General features: G+C 30.6%; 2 protein-coding genes across 3 annotated transcripts in view; one reads left to right on the top strand and one right to left on the bottom strand.

The window, feature by feature from the left end:
• The first annotated feature begins 1,263 nt into the window (after positions 1 to 1,263).
• Positions 1,264 to 4,526, top strand: LOC108914107 (BAG family molecular chaperone regulator 2). 2 transcript variants are annotated; one of them, XM_018719821.2, is made up of 3 exons: positions 1,264 to 1,657; positions 2,075 to 2,299; positions 3,811 to 4,526. In XM_018719821.2, exons 1-3 carry the CDS (start codon positions 1,624 to 1,626, stop codon positions 4,170 to 4,172), a joined length of 621 nt encoding a protein of 206 aa, XP_018575337.1. In that variant the 5' UTR covers positions 1,264 to 1,623; the 3' UTR covers positions 4,173 to 4,526. The 2 variants fall into 2 exon arrangements, with proteins under 2 accessions (XP_018575337.1, XP_018575338.1); XM_018719822.2 differs by having other exon boundaries at positions 1,266 to 1,657; positions 3,823 to 4,526.
• Positions 4,527 to 10,638: 6,112 nt separating this feature from the next.
• LOC108914112 (tyrosine-protein kinase hopscotch) overlaps positions 10,639 to 21,964 on the bottom strand; it is a 29,615-nt gene continuing 18,289 nt past the window's right edge. The window contains exons 7-18 of the mRNA XM_018719828.1: positions 20,172 to 20,299; positions 19,836 to 20,048; positions 17,837 to 17,961; positions 17,639 to 17,783; positions 17,362 to 17,509; positions 14,956 to 15,051; positions 14,680 to 14,900; positions 14,397 to 14,543; positions 14,169 to 14,336; positions 13,140 to 13,312; positions 12,883 to 13,062; positions 10,639 to 11,244 (exon numbers count right to left, since the gene is read on the bottom strand). Coding sequence (XP_018575344.1) covers positions 11,112 to 11,244; positions 12,883 to 13,062; positions 13,140 to 13,312; positions 14,169 to 14,336; positions 14,397 to 14,543; positions 14,680 to 14,900; positions 14,956 to 15,051; positions 17,362 to 17,509; positions 17,639 to 17,783; positions 17,837 to 17,961; positions 19,836 to 20,048; positions 20,172 to 20,299 — 1,877 coding nt within the window. The 3' untranslated portion in view covers positions 10,639 to 11,111. The remainder of the gene's footprint in view (positions 11,245 to 12,882; positions 13,063 to 13,139; positions 13,313 to 14,168; positions 14,337 to 14,396; positions 14,544 to 14,679; positions 14,901 to 14,955; positions 15,052 to 17,361; positions 17,510 to 17,638; positions 17,784 to 17,836; positions 17,962 to 19,835; positions 20,049 to 20,171; positions 20,300 to 21,964) is intronic.

Below are 21,964 nucleotides of genomic sequence, written 5' to 3'. Positions count from 1 at the left end.
AAAAATTGAAGAATCGTTTCAAAAAAAAATATTCAGCTAATTCGATTGTTTCTGTCGCTATTGTTATTATTAATTAGTAAAATTAATTTGTGGTCTTAAATTAATAAAATAGTATGTTCAAAATTTTGTCCACTGACGTGTACACACATTTGGGCCCATCTTATCAAATTTTTACGAACTAACACAAATGCTGTCTTGCTTCACCATAAATTAAAACGATATCCATCAACTCCGAGTTGTGCTATACACGTAAGCCATTTTTGACAGTTGAAAAACTAATGTAAACACTATCGGAACAACGATAATACTAAAATCGGATTTTAGTATTCGGAATCGCCTAGGGGTACGTGGGCGAATGACGCTATAGAGACTACAATAGCCTAGCGATGTAAAGGTTGAAAATAGTACAACTTCAATATTTTCTTTCTCGGCAACTATAAGGATTTTACAAATTTTTTTTTTCGGTATTGATTCCACTTTTGACATCTATTACCAAATATTTTTGGATAAGTTGTGAATCACCCTGTATTTTTTTAAATTTCTAGAAATAATGTATAACCTTATGTAGTGTCATAAGTATAATGAAAATAGTATAAGTGTCTTAGAGGATATTAATTATTAAAATTTGACACTCAAAAAGATTACAGAAGTATATTATCGACTATGAAGTGACCGGGATGATAAAACGTCTCTCTCTTCACTCCAATTAAATTTTAGACAAAATTCAACAAACTTAAAAATGGGTCTATCAAGTTTAGGAAAATTGTTTACACTATTCCTGCTTTTTCTATAAATTGTTCAAGAAATCCATGAAATATTATAATAACTTAAACTAGTAAAAAACGTAATTTTCAAATTAGTATAATCCTATTTATGGATGTCATTTAATCACAATTTCAAATTCCAAAATTGTAAATAAATAAATAAATGTTAAGTTTTCTATTATTAGACCATTTATTCACCACGCGTCGTATATTATTCTTAATATTTCCTAAAGGTGGAGAAAATGTTTAGAGTAATTTGGACGATTATTTAGTATACCTACTATAAATACTTACTTATCTGTATCTATAAGAACAATCAACATGACATTTGAGAAATAATTATATATAATATGGGATGACTATTGAATTATTGTTGATGCTGGTACTTTTGCCTTATTTTTAAAAATTTCAAAAATATTAAAGCATAATAGAAATAGACATACAATCTACACAAGCGCATGCGTATACCTACCACGAGCAAAAATACAAAGACGTCAATCTTTTTCGCGTTTTTTTAGGGTTATAAACTGTATTTGCGTAATAAATTTGGCATATTTCACATTTCTGAGTCACGATTTGGTAGGGTCCATATGTGTAGATTGCTCATTAAAATGGAATATACAAGAATAGGAAGTTCTTGTTCACAAGTTTCAAAAGAGGTTGGTCGAGGTCGAATGTGAATGGTCGGGCTCGGGCACTCTTGCACTCAAGCGTCATTTGTTGACTGTCAAGTTCTCTACTGTAGTCTAGATTGGTTTCTAGAATTTGGGAGTAACAACTAAAAGAAATCAATATTTTTGTATTTTTGAAAGAAAATAAACCATTCAAACTGGCTTCCTACGAGGAAAACTTTATCGGAATGGATGTGGATCCGATGCCCGGTACTTCCACAGGTAATTGTTTACTTATTTTACAGGTTATGTAAGTGTCACTTAAAAACATCGTTATTTTTCTAGAAAATTGTTGTTATTTTAAGTGTTTCGTATCGTATCCTGATATATAAACAATTCTCGTCGTTCTTAGTTTTAGTTTTACGGGGTTCTTTGACAGATATTATTTATTTTTTGCACTTTTCTAATTAATTCTTACGAATACAGAAGAATACTAGACTTCGGTGGTAAAATATTCAAAATTCACATTTGCTTTAAATTATTTTTGTTTTGTATGAAATAGATTTCAATATTTTTATCGTCATAATTTTAAATACACTTCAATGTTTTTATTAATTAGGTTATAATCTAAATAACATCACTAATTTCAATATAGTGTACCTATAATAAAATTTGTATTAATCATAACATATATTCTAGGCATCTCAACAGCATTGGTGCTACAAACTCTTCCGAAGATTGACGAAAATGACATAATGAGTACTAAATCACCAAAAGAACGATTTTTGGAACTTCTAGATTTATTAGAGAATCACGTAGAGAAACTTAGGAAGGGTGCAAGCCAGTTAGAAGAAGATAGGGATGCATTACTTTCGACATTAGATTCTGTTCGAAATGCAGATTTAATGTACGAGTTAGAAGAAAGTAAGTACATAAGTTGCACATAATGTATTAAATTTGTTGCTGAACGATTTATGTATATATAATATAATTACATTTAATATTAGTATAAAAATATATTCAAAAAATATATTAATTCTGGAAAGTCTTGTAATTATAAGGGTGGTCCAGGTTTTAATTGGAAGACTTTTTCAGTTGAAAGAAGTTTAAAAAACCATTGGCATAGTTTTGATATTTTTTAGGAAGTGTACCTCTAGAAAATTTAAAATTTCTATTTCAACAACTAACTTCTATTAAAAAATTGTAATATCCATGAACCGTTTTTGTAGAACAAATAATTTTAGTTATTTTGAATTTACTTAACTATCGGTGAGAAATAACCTACAAAGTATATTATGTCATATATTAAATGTCATTGTTAAATCAAAGCCTACTGATTTTAATAGTTTACTAAATATTGGGAGTGTTAGGTTACATTACATAGTAGCTTTATCTCGGCAACCTTTTTTTGGGAAAGCCTAATTGGTTAATTCAAAAACTATTTTTTACCATTTATTTTTGTGTTGGGCTAAAACTGTTGCTTGTCTCTTTTCAATATTTTTGTACGTTTGATCATTTAAATATCAAAACTAAACTGTTATCATGTCATGTCATTGTCACAACCTACAATAAAGTACAAAAGTAGCTTTCAGAAGCTGCAGTACAATGCTGGATGGGATATGGAGCCTGCAAAATAGTTGCTTCCCACAATATTGTTAATTAAAAAGTTTTGCCTAATGCGACACTAGTCATGTTTTCGCAGTATCTACAATTTATTATTACAACCCTCCAAAATTTCAGGTAAAGTTGTACAGTATAGTCATGTCATGTATAGTACCTAAAAATAAATATTCATATATATTTTCATTAAATTTATATTATAAATTGGATTTTAAATCACCATGAGAAATTATGTTGTCCTCAACTAAGGCGTGGGGTTTAAGTCTGCTCTATTGACATACCATGTAGGTTATATCTCGCCATTACTCAAAATTCAATGGGGTATGTAGCCTGCAGAATAAATGTTTCCAACAATGTCATTAGTTAAAAAGTTACTAGTTTTCTGAAAAAAAACCCTTGACACTCTTGGAAAACCCTGTATTTTTTAAATTATTCGGTCAGACATTAAACCTGACCTGTACATTATTGGGTTGAGAATAAGTAAATGTCCGTTTTTTTGTTTCATATTTAGGATATTTTATTTTTAACTCTACAATTACCAATATGCTAATCAGTGATGTATTCTCCATTGTTATTTATGACCTCTTCCCAACGTTCCAACAGGTTTCTCGATGCCTCTTCTGTAGAAATCCTCCGGTTTTGATTAAAAAAACTCATCTCATCTTTTCAAACATGTGATAATATGTATTAATAGTCAACTTACAAGTTTAAATAGCTCACACATTTTATAAATCAACCATTGTTACAATTATCAGTTACGATATTACACATTTTATATAATGATAGCTTAACCTTAACAAAAATATGTATTGTAGATACTTTTCTAGATGACAGGGACGATATCCACAGATACGCCGATAGGATAATGAGTCGGTGTCTGACTGTTGAGGTTAAGGTACTTACTCAACGTGATCAAATGCAAGAAGAAGCCCTGTTCCAAGTGAACCACCTCATCGACGGCCTTGTGATAGCGTTAAAGTCCGATCCGGAAACGGCAAAGGCGAAGTGTATTAGTTATATGAACGCTTGTTCCTCGAATATGGTGCAGGGCATTATGGACAAAAGATTCGAATCGGCCCTACTGGGATGCACGGTAGACGATCAAAAGAAAGTTAAAAGGAGACTGCAGGGTTTACTGCATTATTTCGACAAATTAAAAGTTCAGTCGTTGCAATAGATAAGGCTTTTTACCTCCGCTTTCCTCATCAAGTAAAGTATATACATATTACGTGAAGCGTTAAAAATTATAGTGTATGTACTGCACATGTGGCTAAATTTTCTTTGCAGTTCAGTATTGTAAATGGTAACTATTAAATAGTAACTTTAAAAAAAAAATGAGGCGTTTGTATCGAATATGCTATATTAGTTGTACTTATTCTTTCAGTGGAACACCTCCTTCGTTTTTTTTTTTTTTTTTCAGGCATATGGTACAAAATAGTTTAAAGACATTCTCAATATTCCATTATTAGCCTAATTGTTCAACGTATCTACTATGTATTTACAAGAATAAATTGTTATATTATTACAATCATTTTGTGGTTTTATTTATTCAAACCCGTTAATATGGCTACAATATGTATTACTGTTGGTAGGAAAATTTGAGAGTGAGTGAGTATTTTTATACAGGGTGCTTCAGAACTTATCCAAAAAAAAATCAGGATGTACAGGGGATTTACAAATACAATTTTGTAAAAAAAATCAAAAGGGCAGTTCAAAAATGATTTAAGAATACACTTCTGCAAAGCACTTGAAACTGGTCCACTGTAAAACCTGACCTGGCACAATGGGTCCGTCATGGCGGCAGTGATAAAAATGGAAAAAAATTTGAAACAATTTCGCAAGGAAAGGAATAAATAGAATTTTATAGCATCTATTTTATATCGGCAAATTCAACTGATTTTGCCGCTATTGTTATTATTAATTAATAAAATTAATTTACGGTTTTAAATAATAAAATAATTTGACATACCTGATGGTACAACAGCTGTTCAAAATTTTGTCCAACTTGTTAATATATTTGTGTCTGTTTTACTCTGTGTCTACGAAATAACATATAACACAAATGCTTCACGATAAATTAAAACGAATCCATCTACTCCAAGTTGCTATACACACAAGCCATTTTTGACACTAACTACTAACACTACTAACTACTAAAAAGCTACTGTAAACACTATGGCAACGACGACTGTAAAATCGGATTTCAGTATTCGGAGTTGCTGAGGCCATGTGGCTCTCCACGCGTATTACAAATGACTAAAGACTACAGTGTGATGGTGTAATGGTTGAAGGTATAACTTCAATAATTTTTTTCTCGGAATCTATAAGGATTTTACAAAAAATTTTATTATGATATTGACTCCATTTCTCATGCCGCATCCATTCCCAAATTGTTTGGGATAAGTTGTGAATCACCCTGTACAGTGTGTAAAAATTACAGACGTGACTAAAAATATTAAGTGTGACCAAAAAATTTGAAATATGTGATTTTTCCAATGTAAGTGAATACAAAGTACTTGATATTAGCAACCTTTATTTTAAAAATAATGTATATTACAATAACCAATGTAATGGACCAAATTTCACCACTAGATACTACGATGAAAATTAATGGCAGTAGTCAATAGTTCAAATAAAAATTTATTGACCGTTGTTTTAATGTCATGAAAAATAATGTTGAAGATAAAAAAAAAATTAAACTGACTAAAATAAAAAAAAAGTTGCCAGATTTAGAATCTACAACCTTACTGAAAAAGATGTTCACTTGTTTCAAATCCATAAAATGTATTATTTTCAAGATAAACTAATTTTATCCAGTGCACACCAAGTTTTTACAGATTTGTCGTAAAATTTTTGTCTCGAAAACCCAAACATCTGAAGCTGGTCTGCAAGTCTTATTAATTTAGCAACAGAACAGAGCTGGGTGTATTTTGACAAAAAAAAAAATACCAAATAGTATTTTAAATATAAAACAGTATTCTCTATTTTGTAATACTTTTGTTATAACTCCAGAAATACTTTGTATTTCAAATACTTCATTAAAGTAAAAATACAAAAGTATTTCAAATACTTTATTAAAGTACATTTTGAAAGTATTTTGCCCAGCTTTGCTACAGAATAATCTAGAACTTCCCATTTATTTTTTTTTTATTCTTCTTAGGTTTTTAATGGTGCCGGATTAGTGAGATTGTACTGTATGTGCATTACCAAAATGGCCAGCCACTTCAAAAATGTTTTTGGGATATTATGCATTTAAATAGACGAAATTCTTATATTTTTAAATGAGAAAACCTCAGTTTCATGTACTTTGTACAAATTGTTCTGTAATTTGAAAAAGTAACCTAAAAATTACTTTTTGACCAAGTCAGTGACTTTAGTGGCAAAAATTATTGAAGTGACCCCGTAAGAACAGCGATTAACTCCGATGATGGCTTGGGTAGCTGAAAACACTTAGCGATGATTCTTTAAAAACAATGTAAAACTGTAGGTCCTTTCTGTAAGCAATGTTAGGTAAGCAAAAGTTCCCTACCCGTGTTTAGTTATAGTAGTAGAAATAGGCCTATGTAAAATAACCAAAAAGAAAAAATGGAACATATTTAATTTTGGCTGGCTTTAGAATGTGTGCTAAAATAATAATGTCCTATTTTATTACTTTTCCTATTTCTAGTTTTGTTTGCAGTTTTTTTCAACTTGTTTGGCTGCATATTAATATCACTATCAGTTTCTACTTTTAAGTGATGCATTTGATGAAAGTTGTATATATTCACTCCAAAATAATAGAAATTGTATATCATTGACCACATACATCAGAATATTACCACATACTGAACAAAAAAAATAGTATACAATAAAACTACCCAGTATGGCAGCTGTAAGAGTCCATTTCTTTTATATATTTTACTTTTCAATATGTCATACAATGGTAAGAACCACACAGCACAAGTTAGGAGAGCGTTTAATAAATTTATTAATTTGATATATGCAATTTGAGACATTCAAAAATTTCTTTAGATGTAGTATTTAACTTATAACTTCTTATAAGATGAACTAACGAACGCATCGAACCACAAATCAGTATTATCCCCAGGGTTCCCACTATTTATTAAACTTTATAATAAACTTCTGGAAAGTATAAAAAATATTAAAGGATTTCATAAATTTAAGGTGATTAAAAAAATGTTAGTAGAATTAGAACCATATAGTTTAAATGATTATTTGTTAAAATAGTTTTTAGGTAGGTATTCTTTAGTTTACAATACTGACAATATTTCATTTTTGGTGTAGATACAATTAATGGTCTGTTACAGTGTAGCTTTATCTTCTCTGAAATAAATATTATTATTATTATTTCGACGTCTTATTTACACATCAAAGTGTCAAACTCTATAAATGACAAATAAAGGGAGTTAAACATTACATTATTATTAGGAAAAAGAATTCCTGCAGCTGTTTTCTTCGTCTAATAACTAAATAAGTACCTCTCGTTTTGTCCAACACATTTGTATGTACATACAGGGTGTTTATTAACTACTTATACAAACTTTAATGGAAGAATCTTTGACTAATTTTAAGATAAAGATGGGTCTTGAATCAAAATATCAAACAATTTTTTTTGGGACACTCTATATCTGAAGAACCAACTGTTGCGGACCCCCATGGTAATATGAACTTTTTATCTTAAAATTAGTCAAAGATTCGCCCATTAAAGTTTGTATAAGTACTTAATAAACACCCTGTATATGCAACAAAATATGTACATACTTTATTTTTTCAGCCTGTAGAGTAGACAAACCTTATTCAAATTCCAAGTGATAGGACAAGATTATGAGAGGTTTTTTTTCAGGACACAGTTTTGAACATTCCATCTCACAGCCAACTGTGTCATAGTAAGAGATGGAAATTTCTTGAAAACTTTAATTGTGGGATAGGTAATTGAATGTTTTGTGAGATACAAAATAGTACAGATACTTACCATTAGTCTGAAAATTTCTATGGGGTAAAATCATAGAGAAAACAAAATACACCATAAATATTTTTTATTACTTTTTTTTTATAAAAATATCAGCACATGTTATAATGGCACAAGAAAATTGTTCAGAAATTGAGCAAAAACGTGCACATACAAGAAAATATACAATTATTTACAATATGTAATAACAGCACAATAAAATAGGTATTCGTTGCCAGATATGCAATGATACATAGTTTCCAATTCAACATCTTATAACAATATAACAATATTTAATAGTATATTTGTACATTTAAATTAAAGGAGTAATCCAAGGATCTAAGTCATATAGAAATATTTAGTACTCCCTGATATATGCATAACTTCAATAATTGAATATAATTTTATATAATACCTAATGAAATAAATGTATATTATTTCAGCAGCAACAATGAAAAGGCAAAATTTACCCATTTTCAGTTTGTACGTAGCCAGCTCCTTTCAATTGCTCAAAAGTAAGCAGTGTAATCGCAAATCTAAGACAATTCCGAGTTACATAGATATTTTTACAATATCTCCTATCAAATGGACAAATTTATTTCCATCGTCAGTTGCAATAACAAACGAATATTACCACAGCAATAAATGTGGATTATGTTTTAACATTATCAAATACAATTTTTTCAAAACTCTGTATTGGATCTTGAAATATTAGGCAAAGTTTTTCAATTGATGGACGAAATATTCACAAATCCTCGAATCAGCTTTTAGAATGAACAAGACTAAAATTAGTAATTTTCCCATAACTCGTGTGCAAAATATGGCAGTATTATAAAAAAAATATATAAGAAATTAACTAATTTACAGTTTGGCCATTTCCTGTGCTATATGTATACAGGGTGATTTCCAATTTATGACTGTTTTTCAACCATGTACATATAAATGCAGTAAACATAAATTTTTCAAATGACTTTTTAAATAACTAAAAAAGTATATGTATATAGTTTCAAAAGTTTTTAAAAAAATTATCCATACACATTTATCTTAGTTACAAACCACTACTCTGCGAACAACAACCCTGTCCAGCCTTGAATTACACGCATAATATCTCGTATCGTCCACATGTAGACAGATCAGGACTATAAAAAAGAATTAACTTTCTATTTATCTTATTTTTGAGTTATTTAAAAAGTTATTCGAAAAATTTTATTTAATTACACAGTTAAAAAAAGTATAAAGCGGAAGGTCACCCTAAACATTATTGAAGATAAAACAACTTTTGGTACTACAAATAATTGAAGCGCCCATATACAATGTCTATTAATATTTGGGCAAGGAAAACATTCCGTTTTGATATGTTGTGATGTATAACAAATATATTATTATTAATGTAGCAAAATCCATCTTAAGACAGTTTTACTACGAAGGAAACTAACTGCCGAAGACACATCATTCTCCAACAGGACAATGCAAGCTCTTACAAATCGGCTCAAATAAGAGACTTTTTGAAAACTGAAAGTCGACTTGACGAGTCATTCACCGTATAGCTCTGATTTGACTGTTCAAAATGCATGTTTAATAAGTACCTCAATCGGAATGGAAAAAGTGCTTTGAAAAGTGGTTCAAATGTATTGAAAAGTGTATCCATCTTTATGGAGAATATTTTATATATATATATATATATAGTTGTTACGATGTCAATTGGAACCTGTAAATCTTAAAGCACGGGACCGTATGCACTTCTCTTGAAATTTCTTCCTATGCTGTGACCATGATGTGTCTCGTAACTTATACTCGAATAGTAATTCGGCGAGTCCGGTATTGGTAAACTAGTCCGCCTAATGTAGAATTGACGGCAGCGTGCTGGTCAACAAAGCAAACCTGTATTGGTCCACTAGGTCGTAAATAATTTTTTTGTATGGTACACGGGTTCACTTAGCTTTGCCGCTTTGCCAGTGCAGTGTAGAGCATTGCTTGGCGGGGTATGTTGTTGGAATAATACGTATTATTATTTATTACTTGACATTATTATTTGTTCATATCGTAACCAGTAAAGGGTAATAGTTATTAAAATAAATGTTATATGTAATCATCTAGTAATTTAGTGTGGCTCTCTGAAGACTCTTTGAAGCGGAGGATAACGAAATAACTCGAGAAAATCCCCAAATAGAGAACCGGTCGAAAGTATCGAAACAAAGTCAGAGTTTAAAAACAAAGATTTACACGTAAAAAGTGAACGTATTATATTAAATATATATGAATGTTTGAAAATTGAAAATAGTGAACAATGTGATAAAAAGTTAGGAAACATATTAACAAATTAACTAAGATATCAAAAACGACAATTTATCACGTAATTAAAGACGGATTGATCACGGTACAAAGAGGAAACGGAAAAATACAAAATTAAAGAAAATTGACGATTTTACCAGATGTAATGCGGCGCACAATTTATAATATGTATAAAGAAAATAAAGTTCCTACTTTAAACATGATTCGAGATAAATTAAGTGATTATCCTGATTATAATTATAAATCTTTAGATATTCTAGAACATGCTTTATTACAATGCGATAAAAAACTTGACAATCGTATGGTAATTATATGGTAATATAGCTCGGAATATAGTATATCTAGACGTGATAGAGCTAAATTTTTCTGGACGTCTATGGATTCCGTAGAATTGATGAGTTAAATGTTTTTATGTGGGCTCCAATTGAGATCGTAACAACTATATAATGATTAATCTCTCTCTTTATTTTCTATTTCCGAAGTATAAAAGGTACCCCTCGTATTATTACTGCCAAAGACATATTTCTTAACAACAATGCACCAAAACAATATTTTTCCATTTCTGCAATTAACAGGCAGAGTAATAAAGTGTAACGGTAACACAGATGTGCGATTTTACCGCAATTTAAAAATAACAGTAACTCTTAAAATCGCGAGATTCCCAAAAATCCAATTTAAAAACTTTACAAAAATAACAATATCCTCGAATGACACAATTTCTTTAGGAGCCAGCACGGCTGGTAAGTTATAAGAATTACTTAAAAAAGTCAAACAATTCACTTACACCTTAATATACAGTATGTCATTGTACTTATATAGTTTAACTTTGTAGTATGCATCTATAAGTCCTCTATCGCAGATACTTATGATATATTATTATTGAGTAAGCAGATCTTCGATTTCCAAAACTAATTTCGCAAATGGTGGTCTACTGTGTGGATCTGCCTCCCAACAAGGATAGATTATTCGGATATACACTACCTTAGGGCAATTGGGAGGACACGGAAACCTAGCAATAAAAATTAAAATCAAATTAAACAGCCTGAAGAATGTACAAAATTAATTTTTTTCAAAAACTGCCATTAAAAGTTGACTTTAACATGATATTTAAAAAGTGTCAAAACAACAGTTTTTTGTCTACAGAATGTAAAAGTTTTTTTACATTCAGGATGTAAAAGATTTTACATCTACCTACAAAAATCAATGAAATTATAGAAAGACAAGGCGAAATCGGCAGCTTCGTATGAAAAAATTTGTGGATTTGTGATTTTTTTGCATAATCACCTCCGTGAGATGTCCCTGAATTCACATCAATAGTGAACGTTTTCAGTGAATTTGTGAAAATGGAGAAAATTGGTCATCGTTATGTGATACGATACTTTTATTTGAAAGGCCTCAGCTCAACCAACATAAAAGCTGAACTAGATTCTACTCTGGGTGAGTCTGCTCCTTCGTTTACAACCATAGATAAGATATACTATGTAAGAAATTTACAACAGTAAAATATTAGGTAGCAGAGTTTAAACGAGGCCGTACGAGCTGCCAAGACGAACATCGCAGTGGTCGACCAAATGAGGTGACGACTCCAGAAATGATGAAGAAAATCCACAAAGCGGTACTGCACAATCGTCGACTGAAAGTGCGCGAGCTAGCAGATGTTGTAGGCATTTCAAAAAGTGCGGTACATCGTATATTATCTAAAAATTTGGATATGAGAAAGCTGTGTGCAAGATGGGTGCCACATTTGCTCACACTCAAACAAAAACAGTGTCGTGAAGATATTTAGCGAAGTTTCACAGCAACAAAGCAGAATTTTTGCGCCGTTTCATAATGATGGATGAAACATGGGTCCATCACAAACGAACGATCAAAACAATGGACTGAAAATGGAGACCCGGCTCCAAAGAAGGCGAAGATCGTTCCATCTGCAGGCAAGGTCATGGCGTCGGTTTTTTGGGCTGCGTGTGAGATAATTTTCATTGACTATCTTGAAAAAGGAAAAACTATCAAGGGCGAGTATTATGCGAACTTATTGCAACGTTTGAGCGAAGAAATCAAGCAAAAACGGCCGCACTTGGCTAAGAAGAAAGTGTTGTTTCATCAAGACAATGACCAATTTTCTCCATTTTTACAAATTCACTGAAAACGTTCAATATTGATGGCTGTCAAACAAATACTAAAGAACATGACGTCTTCAAACTTAAAACATATGCTTTATAGATTGTGTATTTTCTAATACAGTGATATTTTTCAAACAACTACCGCCATCTCTAGGTCAGGCCGGGTACTTCTGGGACCACCCTCGTAGAATAAAGACATTATTAAATTATAAATAAAAAAAATTATGATTTTTATAAAAAATTTAGACAAAAAAATTGCAAAAAAAGATTTGTAATTTTCACAAAGTTGATGCATGTTCTTAAAATCTAGTTAAAAAATATATTTGAACTGCCAATATTTTTATTAACCGCACAAACACTTATAGAACTGAATAATTTTATTGAAATGTAAGAAAATATTTTTTGATGAATAAAATATTCTAAAAAGTATAGTACAAGTAACTTTAACCTCTACTGAAGAGGTAAGATTATAATCCACAAAACGTTTTCTTAAAAAAAATATATAATTTTTGGAATATTTGTCTTACCTTGCACCTTTCTCTAAAGCATTCAGTAAAACTTGCTGCTGTTGTCCCTCTATTTCTTCGTCGATATTCGCCAAATTAGGTTCATCCCCATAATTAAACATTTCACACATCGTAACGCCATACGACCAAACATCTGATCGCACTGAGAATTTTCCATCTCGCAAACTTTCTGGGGAATACCTAAAAAATGAATTATTGTTTTCTAAAATTATTAACATTTCGTTTTAAGAATAATTCAATTTGTAATAAACGTTTACCATTTTATTGGCAATTCTCGGTTCGGTGTTTTCAATATGTAGTAGTCATTCGTTCCCATAACTTGGGCTAATCCAAAGTCAGAAATTTTTACGTGGTTATCGTCAACAACCAATATGTTTCTGGCTGCCAGGTCTCTGTGTACAATATTTTTTGTTCCTAAATAATCCATTCCCTAAAAATATAAAATAAAAATTAAAAGAAAGCAAAAAATCAAAGAATTAATAATTACATTTCGACGCTTTACTGTTTAAATAAATAAGTAAAAATAGATAAACTAATTAGAAAAAAATAAATAATAATAAAAAGCAAAAAATTATAAAATAATAATAATAAATAAAATAAATAATACTGTTTATTTTATGCTTAAAACTTTAAAAGTTATAAACAAATGAAGTCATTTTTGAGACAATTAATACTAAGTGCATAATGCATTATTTCTAAATAAATCAATTTTCCTATTTTTCTAAAAGAAAATCCCAAAACTTTTGTGCATAATTTTTTTACACCATACATACTTTTTTGAAATCGTTTAATTCTTTTCTCTATATTTATTTGGCTAAATTGAGCATAAGAGATTTACAATTAATTACAAGAATAAAACGGAAAATATATACAGGGTGTTTCAGAAAGACCTCCCGTAAATAAAGGGGATGATAGTACGACAAAAAATGAGAATTTTTTGTNTTCAGATATCCGGTTTTGGCGATTCAAGTAACGGGTTATTCGAATAACCGGTTTTAGCAACTATTCGACTAACCGGTTTTATCTGAAATCGGTTTTTACGGAACCCGGTTAACCGGTTTCACTTTTTTCCGGTTTTTGCCAGCACTACTGAAGTTCACATAAATGGAAGTCAATTAGACAGAATAAATTAACTGTTACAGCTGCCGTACTGGGCATTTTTGCATGATCTAATTTTTTTATTTAGTCTGTGTCGAATGATCAGTATTTTAAATGTGCTACAAGATAATGTTGCGTAATTAAAAAAATATTGCAATCTATTTAGGATTAGAAATATTAAACATTACCTTCGCTATGTCTAAGGCATATTTTAAAAGTTGCCCATCTTCTAACTTCTCTTTGTTTATTTTCAGATAGCTCTGAAGGGATCCATGTTGTACAAATTCCATAACCAGCGATACTTCTGGTTCTCTTAAAACGCCTAATATTTCCACAATATTCGGATGGTTCAAAGCCTAGAAATTTAATTTTGTAATTAAACGTAAAAAAAATTAATTGTGAAAAGATCAACTCACTTTCATTATATTAATTTCCCTTTCGAAATCTTGTATGCAAGATGAAAGCGCCGTAGCCTTCAACTTCTTCACTGCTACTTTTCTGGGTTTTTCGTCTGGGCGATTTACACTTTCTAAACTGGCTCTGTATACTTCCCCATAAAATCCCTATAAAAATACTCATTTAGTAAGACTTAAAACTATAAGTTGCAATGCATATAAAAAATCCATATAAAAAAAAAATTAATGAGAAAATTCGTGACTATGTCATAAGTTAAAGTGCAAATCCCAATATGAATCTTACCTGACCAATTCTACCTTTCAGAACAACATCATAATTTCCGTCCAATTCAAGGACACTTTGCATGGAATTTAAACTGTCCAGAGAGGTAGTCGCTGTTGACAGATTTAACGGTGAGAGGAAATGTGACCAATCGTACGATTCATCATTCAAATCTTTTAGCGAATAACTAGACTCGCTGGACATTTCATTGTCACGCAGATTATCTATAAGCACTGTAGACACTAAAAATAAAAAGGGAATTAGTAAAATGACTCTGGTTAATATATGAAAACCTACCAGTTCTTGATGAACGCAGGCTATTTGTCGACGACCCAAGATCATTGAATTTGGGGCCGATTTTAGCATACGAATGTTTCTGTCTTGAGTTGAACACTATAAAAATAATTTACATTTAATTGTTAATGCCAAGAAAAATATAGACGAAAATTTCACATTGCTGTTTTGTAGCCAACCAAATGACGTTATTTTAAAACATTACTACCATGGCAACGAAAAGCTATCGTACAATTTTTCTCTTGGTGGTACCCTAGACGAAATTACGCTGAACATTTTTCTGTCATTTAATATTTGTGACATACACAGTCTATCAAGTTTTAAGATTGATTTTACTGTGACGAAATGCATGGCGCTAGTGAGAAGTCTTCTAAGTAACCAAACAAAATCTGCTAAAGTCAAGGTATCGAAATTTGATAAAAAAGTATCAAAAGGTAATTACATTATCTCGCGTCTGTGTAAATTTAAGATTTGTAAGATGCAAAATAAAAAAATTATTAACAAAGAACCAAAAAAGAACAGTAACTAGGGTCCTTATTTCGACAATTTTTTAATATACAGATTTCAAACCAACTGCATCAAATAGTGCTTAAAAAAACATGAATTAAGAAAAAAAAAGTGTCTCGATCCAACCAATAGGAGCAAAGATAATTTTTTTTTTCTTTAAACGGTATTATGGCTGTTCTGTTTAATATTTTGTAAAATAGATTCGACCAAGAAGTGACCAAGTACACGTTCATTAAAGACAGCGTGTCTTTTTTTAATTTTTATAAGAATATTAAAAATAAAATAAATATTTAATGAATAGTATATTTTAGACTTCGATAAATTTTGCCATTTTGCCACATTCAAGTCACATGCTCTACAACGTAAACCATTAACGTGAAAAATTTATCGATGTCTAAAATATATTATACATTAAATATTAATTTTACTTTTAATATTCTTATAAAAATTAAACTTTCACTAGCAATAAACATGGTAGAATTGAATGTAACAGTTCTTTTAAATACTATAAAATGCTATACTTATATGTATGTAATGTTGATATTGTAACATTCAATAATATTCTAGACACAATTTGCGCAATAAGTGTAACAGTTAATTTTAAGACGATATTTTATACGTCGACCTCTTCTGAGCACGGTAAATTTTCATTCATTCATCATTTCTTTTCAAATAAATAATTCACTTTTGTTTTTAAATACGCAAAAAGACCTTACTTTTCAAAATATTAAAAGCATAATGAAATTACAAAACAAAATGTGAAAAGTCGGTAAAAATGTATTTTTCTGGATCTGACGATGACTTTCACAGACTTTTGTTTACACCACTCAAAGAGCGGAAAAAAATAAATCGATTTTAAAAAAAAGCATCCCGGTAGCTGCTTTCTAAGTGCCACAATCCATTTGTTAAGTAAGAATTTTGAGAAATCGAGCGTAGCATGGGCACTATGATGTCACAGCTCTTCCCTCCCTTGGCTACCGCTCAACCGCTTACTTACCGTTTTTTTTTTTGTTTTTTGTTAATAACTTTTTTATTTTGCAACTTAAAATTCTGAAATTTACACAGACGAGATAATGTAATTACCTTTCGATCCCTTTTTTACCAAATTTCGATACCTTGACTTGGACAGAAGATACACACGTTTGTGTTTTCGACTTTATAATTTTGCAATAGGCCGCAATTTTGAAATTTGGGGTCCGCATTGCGGGTATTTGTTGAGCACCCCAACAGTTCTCTTTTCCTGTAGTTTCATCCAATTTCAGTCTTTGCAAATTTTTATTTTTTTGTTATGAACAAGATGACGCTCGACCCTTACAAATACACAAATTTAGGTTCTTATTCTGTGTACTCTTTACTTAATTTTAAGCCCATAAAATTCGAGGTAGACCCGATTTCTGAAAAAAAAAAAAAATTCACCCGGACTACTTCAAGTTCTGTTTTAAAACCAGTAAAACAGCAACAGAAACGTGTTACAAACGGCGTATCGTGAGGTGTGTATATCACGTCTGACTGTGTTCTTTTCGTATTATTGATTGATCTTCTTTACCGATATGAGACATTTTAAAATACTATACAATTTCGACAAAGGTTCAGGGTGACTACACATCTAACGTTAAGGTGAGTGCGGCTAGCATGGCTTTCCTTACATTTTGATTTCAATGAGTCGGCTTCAAAATGTCGGGTTTGATTTTTAATTTTATTTAAAATTTTCGAGTGAAACTTTCTTATCAAATTTCAACACGTGCTTAAATTATTCTGGGAAACTTTTTCTTGGTCATGAATATTTTTAGAAAATTATCCGACATTTTCGGCTTAAAATAATTTTCAAAATATTAGTAATCTTGAAAAAATTTCTCAATATAATTTGAACGTTAGTGAACATAAACCATTTAATTAACTTACCCTGGTAGAGTATTTGGTTTATATCTCGACTGATGGCCTGCGGTTTTTTCCTTTTGTGAGGGTCTATATCCCAACACTCCTTCATGATATCATATATCTCCACCAGACATTTTTCGGGTTGTGGTAATCTTTTCCCACTGATGTAAGCCTAAATATTGTTTAAAAACAAGGACCTTTAAGAATATTCTGAACAATTTCAAGGAAATTAATAACATTTAATGACCTTTCAAGTGTATGAAAAGCAATAATGTTAGTAACATAATGCTAAAAAAATTACCCTTATCTCCAGTCCCTTCTCATTTGGGTCATCCCCACACGTAAACATTTCCCACAAAGTTGTAGCAAAAGCCCAAACGTCAGCCTCAATAGAACGTCGGGCAAAATTGAAATTTGAGTAGCATTCCACCGGTATCCAATGTATCCTAAATTATAACAATTAACTTTGATGCAGTCACGTTTTGCTAGAAGTACTTACTCTGATGAGCTATATTGGGTGAAGATTCCGGGATCTGCCAACTTCACAGTAAATGAATTGTCGTCGTGGGTGCTCACTAATAATTTTCGGCACCTTATATTGCCGTGAACAATATCGTTTTCAGCCTACAAATAATTTATAAACAATCATGGATATTTAATACATCTTCAAGAGCACAAATCAACACAGCATTAAATAAAAGATAGACAAAAGTAACAAAGTAAAAATAAAATGTGTTACCTAAATATTTAATGCATAATTAATTTATAAATATGCACCTTTTTTCTTCTTCAAATTAATCTGATAGTCTCTTTACAGAATTACTAAAATAAGTTAATTTTTACTTTGTCATCTTTTAATTTAATAAATATACTGATCAAAGTTTTATCCATGTTTCGTGGAAAATTTCTTTATTAAATAAGTTATATTGGAATAAAATCTATATAAATAAAAATTAAATGCTGTTCATTTGTAAGCACATCACTTGAGAATGGCTGGACCGATTTGGCTAATTTATTTTTAAATGTTCGTAGTAGTCCGAATAAGGTTTTTAGGGAAAGAAAAATTGGAAAAGTTGGCCGGAAAATTGGAAAATTCGGGAAAAACTGAGTGCTTATCACAATGATATTTATTGAAGTTTAGACAGGACAACATCTGTTGGATCAGCTAGTCATTAATAAACATTCATTCATAACTTGCTCTAAGTTTGACTTTTAGTTCTGTTGATCTGAATGAGATGTCGCACCGGTATAAATTAATCTGTGAATTAACAGTTAAACTATTTTTCATGAACATTTTGTTATATACAAAGCTGGGCAAAATACGTTCAAAATGTATTTAAAATACAAATTACAATATACTAGTACGAAAGTATTTTAACATACATTCTTAAAAATAAAATACTTCTTTAGCAAAGTATTTTAAATATAAATTACTTAGTATTTAAAATAGTATTTTAAGTATGTTGAATATTAAATATATTGAAAATATTCATTAACAGTATTTACAATATTTTGTGAAATATTAAATCTGAAACTCTTTAGATGTGACTTAAAAAAAATATATTGTAAGTGCAAGGCAAGCCTGATTTCAAGATCATCAAAAAATGAAAAAAAAACGAGACTTGAATCTGGAAACAATCATTTTGGATTACTGAGATGCAGAATATTTAATTCACTCATAATTTTTTATTAGTTTTTCTTATAATAGCCAACTTATGATAAAACAAATTAATTGAAGGTGCGTAATTTTTATGTATCTGTTTTTGGTAGGTATTTTGTGTATTTAAATTACTTTTAAAAGGTTTTAAATACTTTTTAAAATACAAAATACTTTATTAAAGTATTTGAAGTACAAAATATTTTTGGGGTTATAACAAAAATATTTTAATTACAAAATACTATTTTATATTTAAAATACTATTTGATTTTTTTTTTGTTTACATACTCTCAGCTCTGTTTACATATTAAGTTTAAAGATAATATACCAAATTTGTTTCTCAATTGGTGCATAATAATTTTATTTTACGAGATGTCATTTAAAAAGTAAAATCAAAGCTAATAATGCCAATATATTTAAAATTTTATTAATACTGTCTTATTATTTTATGAAAAATGCAAGATTTGTGCTGTTAATAAAGGTTATTCTGCACTTTTCAGTTATATGTGAAACAAACTACATATATCTATTCTCTGAGAAATTATAATAGACCCATAAAACAGTCTATTCTTTTTTAATAGGTTGACTTGTTCAAGGTCATATTTCTCTGTACCCCCTTTCATAGTATCTATATTAGTAGGTCACTCTCTGCTAGTGAGTAGAAAGCATTGTTTTGTACCAGTAGGCACTGAGTGGCAATGACATTTAATATATGACATATTCTTTGTAGGTTATATCTCACCTATACTAATATTTAACAATTTTTATGCACAATTTACTTATTAACTTATAGATAATTAAACAAAAATAATCGATGCAACACTAAATAAATTATACATACCAAGTGCCATAAAGCTGCTGCCAAGTTACTAGCAGCTTCTATTAAGTCGACAGTTTTCATGATTCCACGATTTGCCTGTAAATATTGATCTAAGGGACCCAGTCGGAAATATTCCAAAACCATGGAAATACTGCTGGTAAAAGCTATTCCGTAAAGTCTAACTATTGCACTAGACTGCAGAAAGGCCCATTGTCCAGCAAGTGTTAGAAACTCCTACAAAGGCAATTTCGTTTTCAAGAAAATTGTATTGTTTTTTTTTGCAAAAACTTTTAGTTTAAAAAATCAAATTGAGATTATTTACGAATATTAAAATAATACATTATACTTCCCGAATACCTTTAAATAATTATCGGGATTTTCTTGCTTCAACATCTTCATGGCCACCTCAATTTTCTTTCCTTTAGTGACCTTCCACATACTCCTAAAAACCACCGTTTTACCGCCAAAACCTTCTTTTCTCTGCCCTAGAAAGAAATAAAATAAGATATTCCTAGCCATAATGCAACATAATTTTTTATGGTATATTGGAGAAGAAAATACAAATAGTTTTTTTTTGCAACATTTATTTCATTTCAATTTTCTTCTGTTCCTTTTAGTTTTAGGATTTTTTCTTAATGTACAAAATTTGAAATAAATTACAAGGAACGAAATAACTAACAACACAACAGAAACTACTATAAAGATAAGTGCGACCAAAACATTTCTGTCCGTTTTCAACCATCCAAATAAGGGGGCCGTTAACTTGTCTTCCATCAAATTTGTATACACATTCGGAGCTTTTTTAACATTCACTTTGAGGTAATTAGTAACCCAAGACAATTTTAAATCCTTTTGCTCCACTACACATCTCCAGTGCCCCGTATGGGACATATTTAAGGAGTCGAACTGGTGTATATTCACTGCAGCTAAAGTGGTGGTTCCATGATCAATATAAACTTCATTATTCAAAAACAGTTTCAAGCTGAGATCAGTATAAATATACCCCAAAATAACGGAATTGCAGTTTAAAATTAGCGATCGCGTTGCTCTGGTATCATAATCGTAATTCTTCGAGATAACAGCTACGGATATGACGTGCAAAACTACCCTTTTCTTGTTTATTCTAAACAGCATGCACACATAAATTCCGGCATCTTTTATATTAGCATTTTCTATTAAGATGTTATCGCCCTTGAATATTACATGGTTCGGGTCTTGTTTTATAAAAATTCCATTTAACGTCCACTCGTAATAAGCATTAGGGGACTCCTTCGAAACAATTTTTAACAACTGTCGATTGTTTTTCAACAGCAACGAACTGCCTAAAAATACTTCCTTGTTAATATTTAAAGAAATTTGTGACGAGTTATATACCTTCATCGATTACATAGCTGTAATTATCTTTCTGCAAGTAATCTTGAATTTTTTCCAAAGTTTGGGGACTTAGGTCCCCACACGGAAAATCGTTACATTTCCCGGTGGATGTAGGTGAACCTTGGCAAAGTTTCCCAAAAATATTTGGATGAGGATTTGAACATTTTCTCGTACGATAACCCTCTCCGCCACCGCATGTAACCGTACAAGTCCAGGGTGACCAAGCAGACCAGCCTCCGTCTCTTGGGGAACCGTCTAAGTCCAACGGTTCGCAATTCGCACTCCATGTCACCCACCCGGATTCTGCGGCAACGGTAAACCAGTATATCACTAATGGTTTTTGACTTTTGTATTCAAGGACAGTTTGATTGTCCTTTTGAATGATAAATGCGGATTCGTTGAATGATACAAGATACATTGTCCATGAATTCGTGGTCATTATGTTTCTTACTGGTGACTTCTGTAGAAGACGTTCAGTTTCATCGACCACATTTGATAAAGCAATAGTACCTACAAGTGAAGAATAAGGTCATTATTTTGTGTACATATTACAGTAAAATGGATAAAAATCATGTACTAGAAAGGCACTTTTTGAAATTAGTGACCTGTACGGTAGAAACAAAAAAGTATATTCTTGACCAATTGAAATGATTTTTTAAAGTATTTTTTGGATTAATAATATTGTGAGAAACAACTAATCTGCAGACTAAAGCCTCGTTCAGCATTGAATTACACTCGCAATATCTAGGACACAGCTAAGATTATTTGTTAGTAAA

Source organism: Anoplophora glabripennis, unplaced genomic scaffold, assembly GCF_000390285.2.
Source record: "Anoplophora glabripennis isolate ALB-LARVAE unplaced genomic scaffold, Agla_2.0 scaffold1159, whole genome shotgun sequence".
Taxonomy (NCBI): domain Eukaryota; kingdom Metazoa; phylum Arthropoda; class Insecta; order Coleoptera; family Cerambycidae; genus Anoplophora; species Anoplophora glabripennis.
Note: the sequence above shows the minus strand (reverse complement) of the source record. Positions and strands in the feature narration are given on the sequence as shown.

Bases quoted from the DNA above. Each gene is read 5' to 3' on its own strand.
- LOC108914107 (XM_018719821.2), top strand. From the start codon at position 1,624: ATGGATGTGGATCCGATGCCCGGTACTTCCACAG. The intron at 1,658-2,074 runs GTAATTGTTTAC...CATATATTCTAG, and splicing joins GATGCCCGGTACTTCCACAG to GCATCTCAACAGCATTGGTG. The intron at 2,300-3,810 runs GTAAGTACATAA...TATGTATTGTAG, and splicing joins AATGTACGAGTTAGAAGAAA to ATACTTTTCTAGATGACAGG.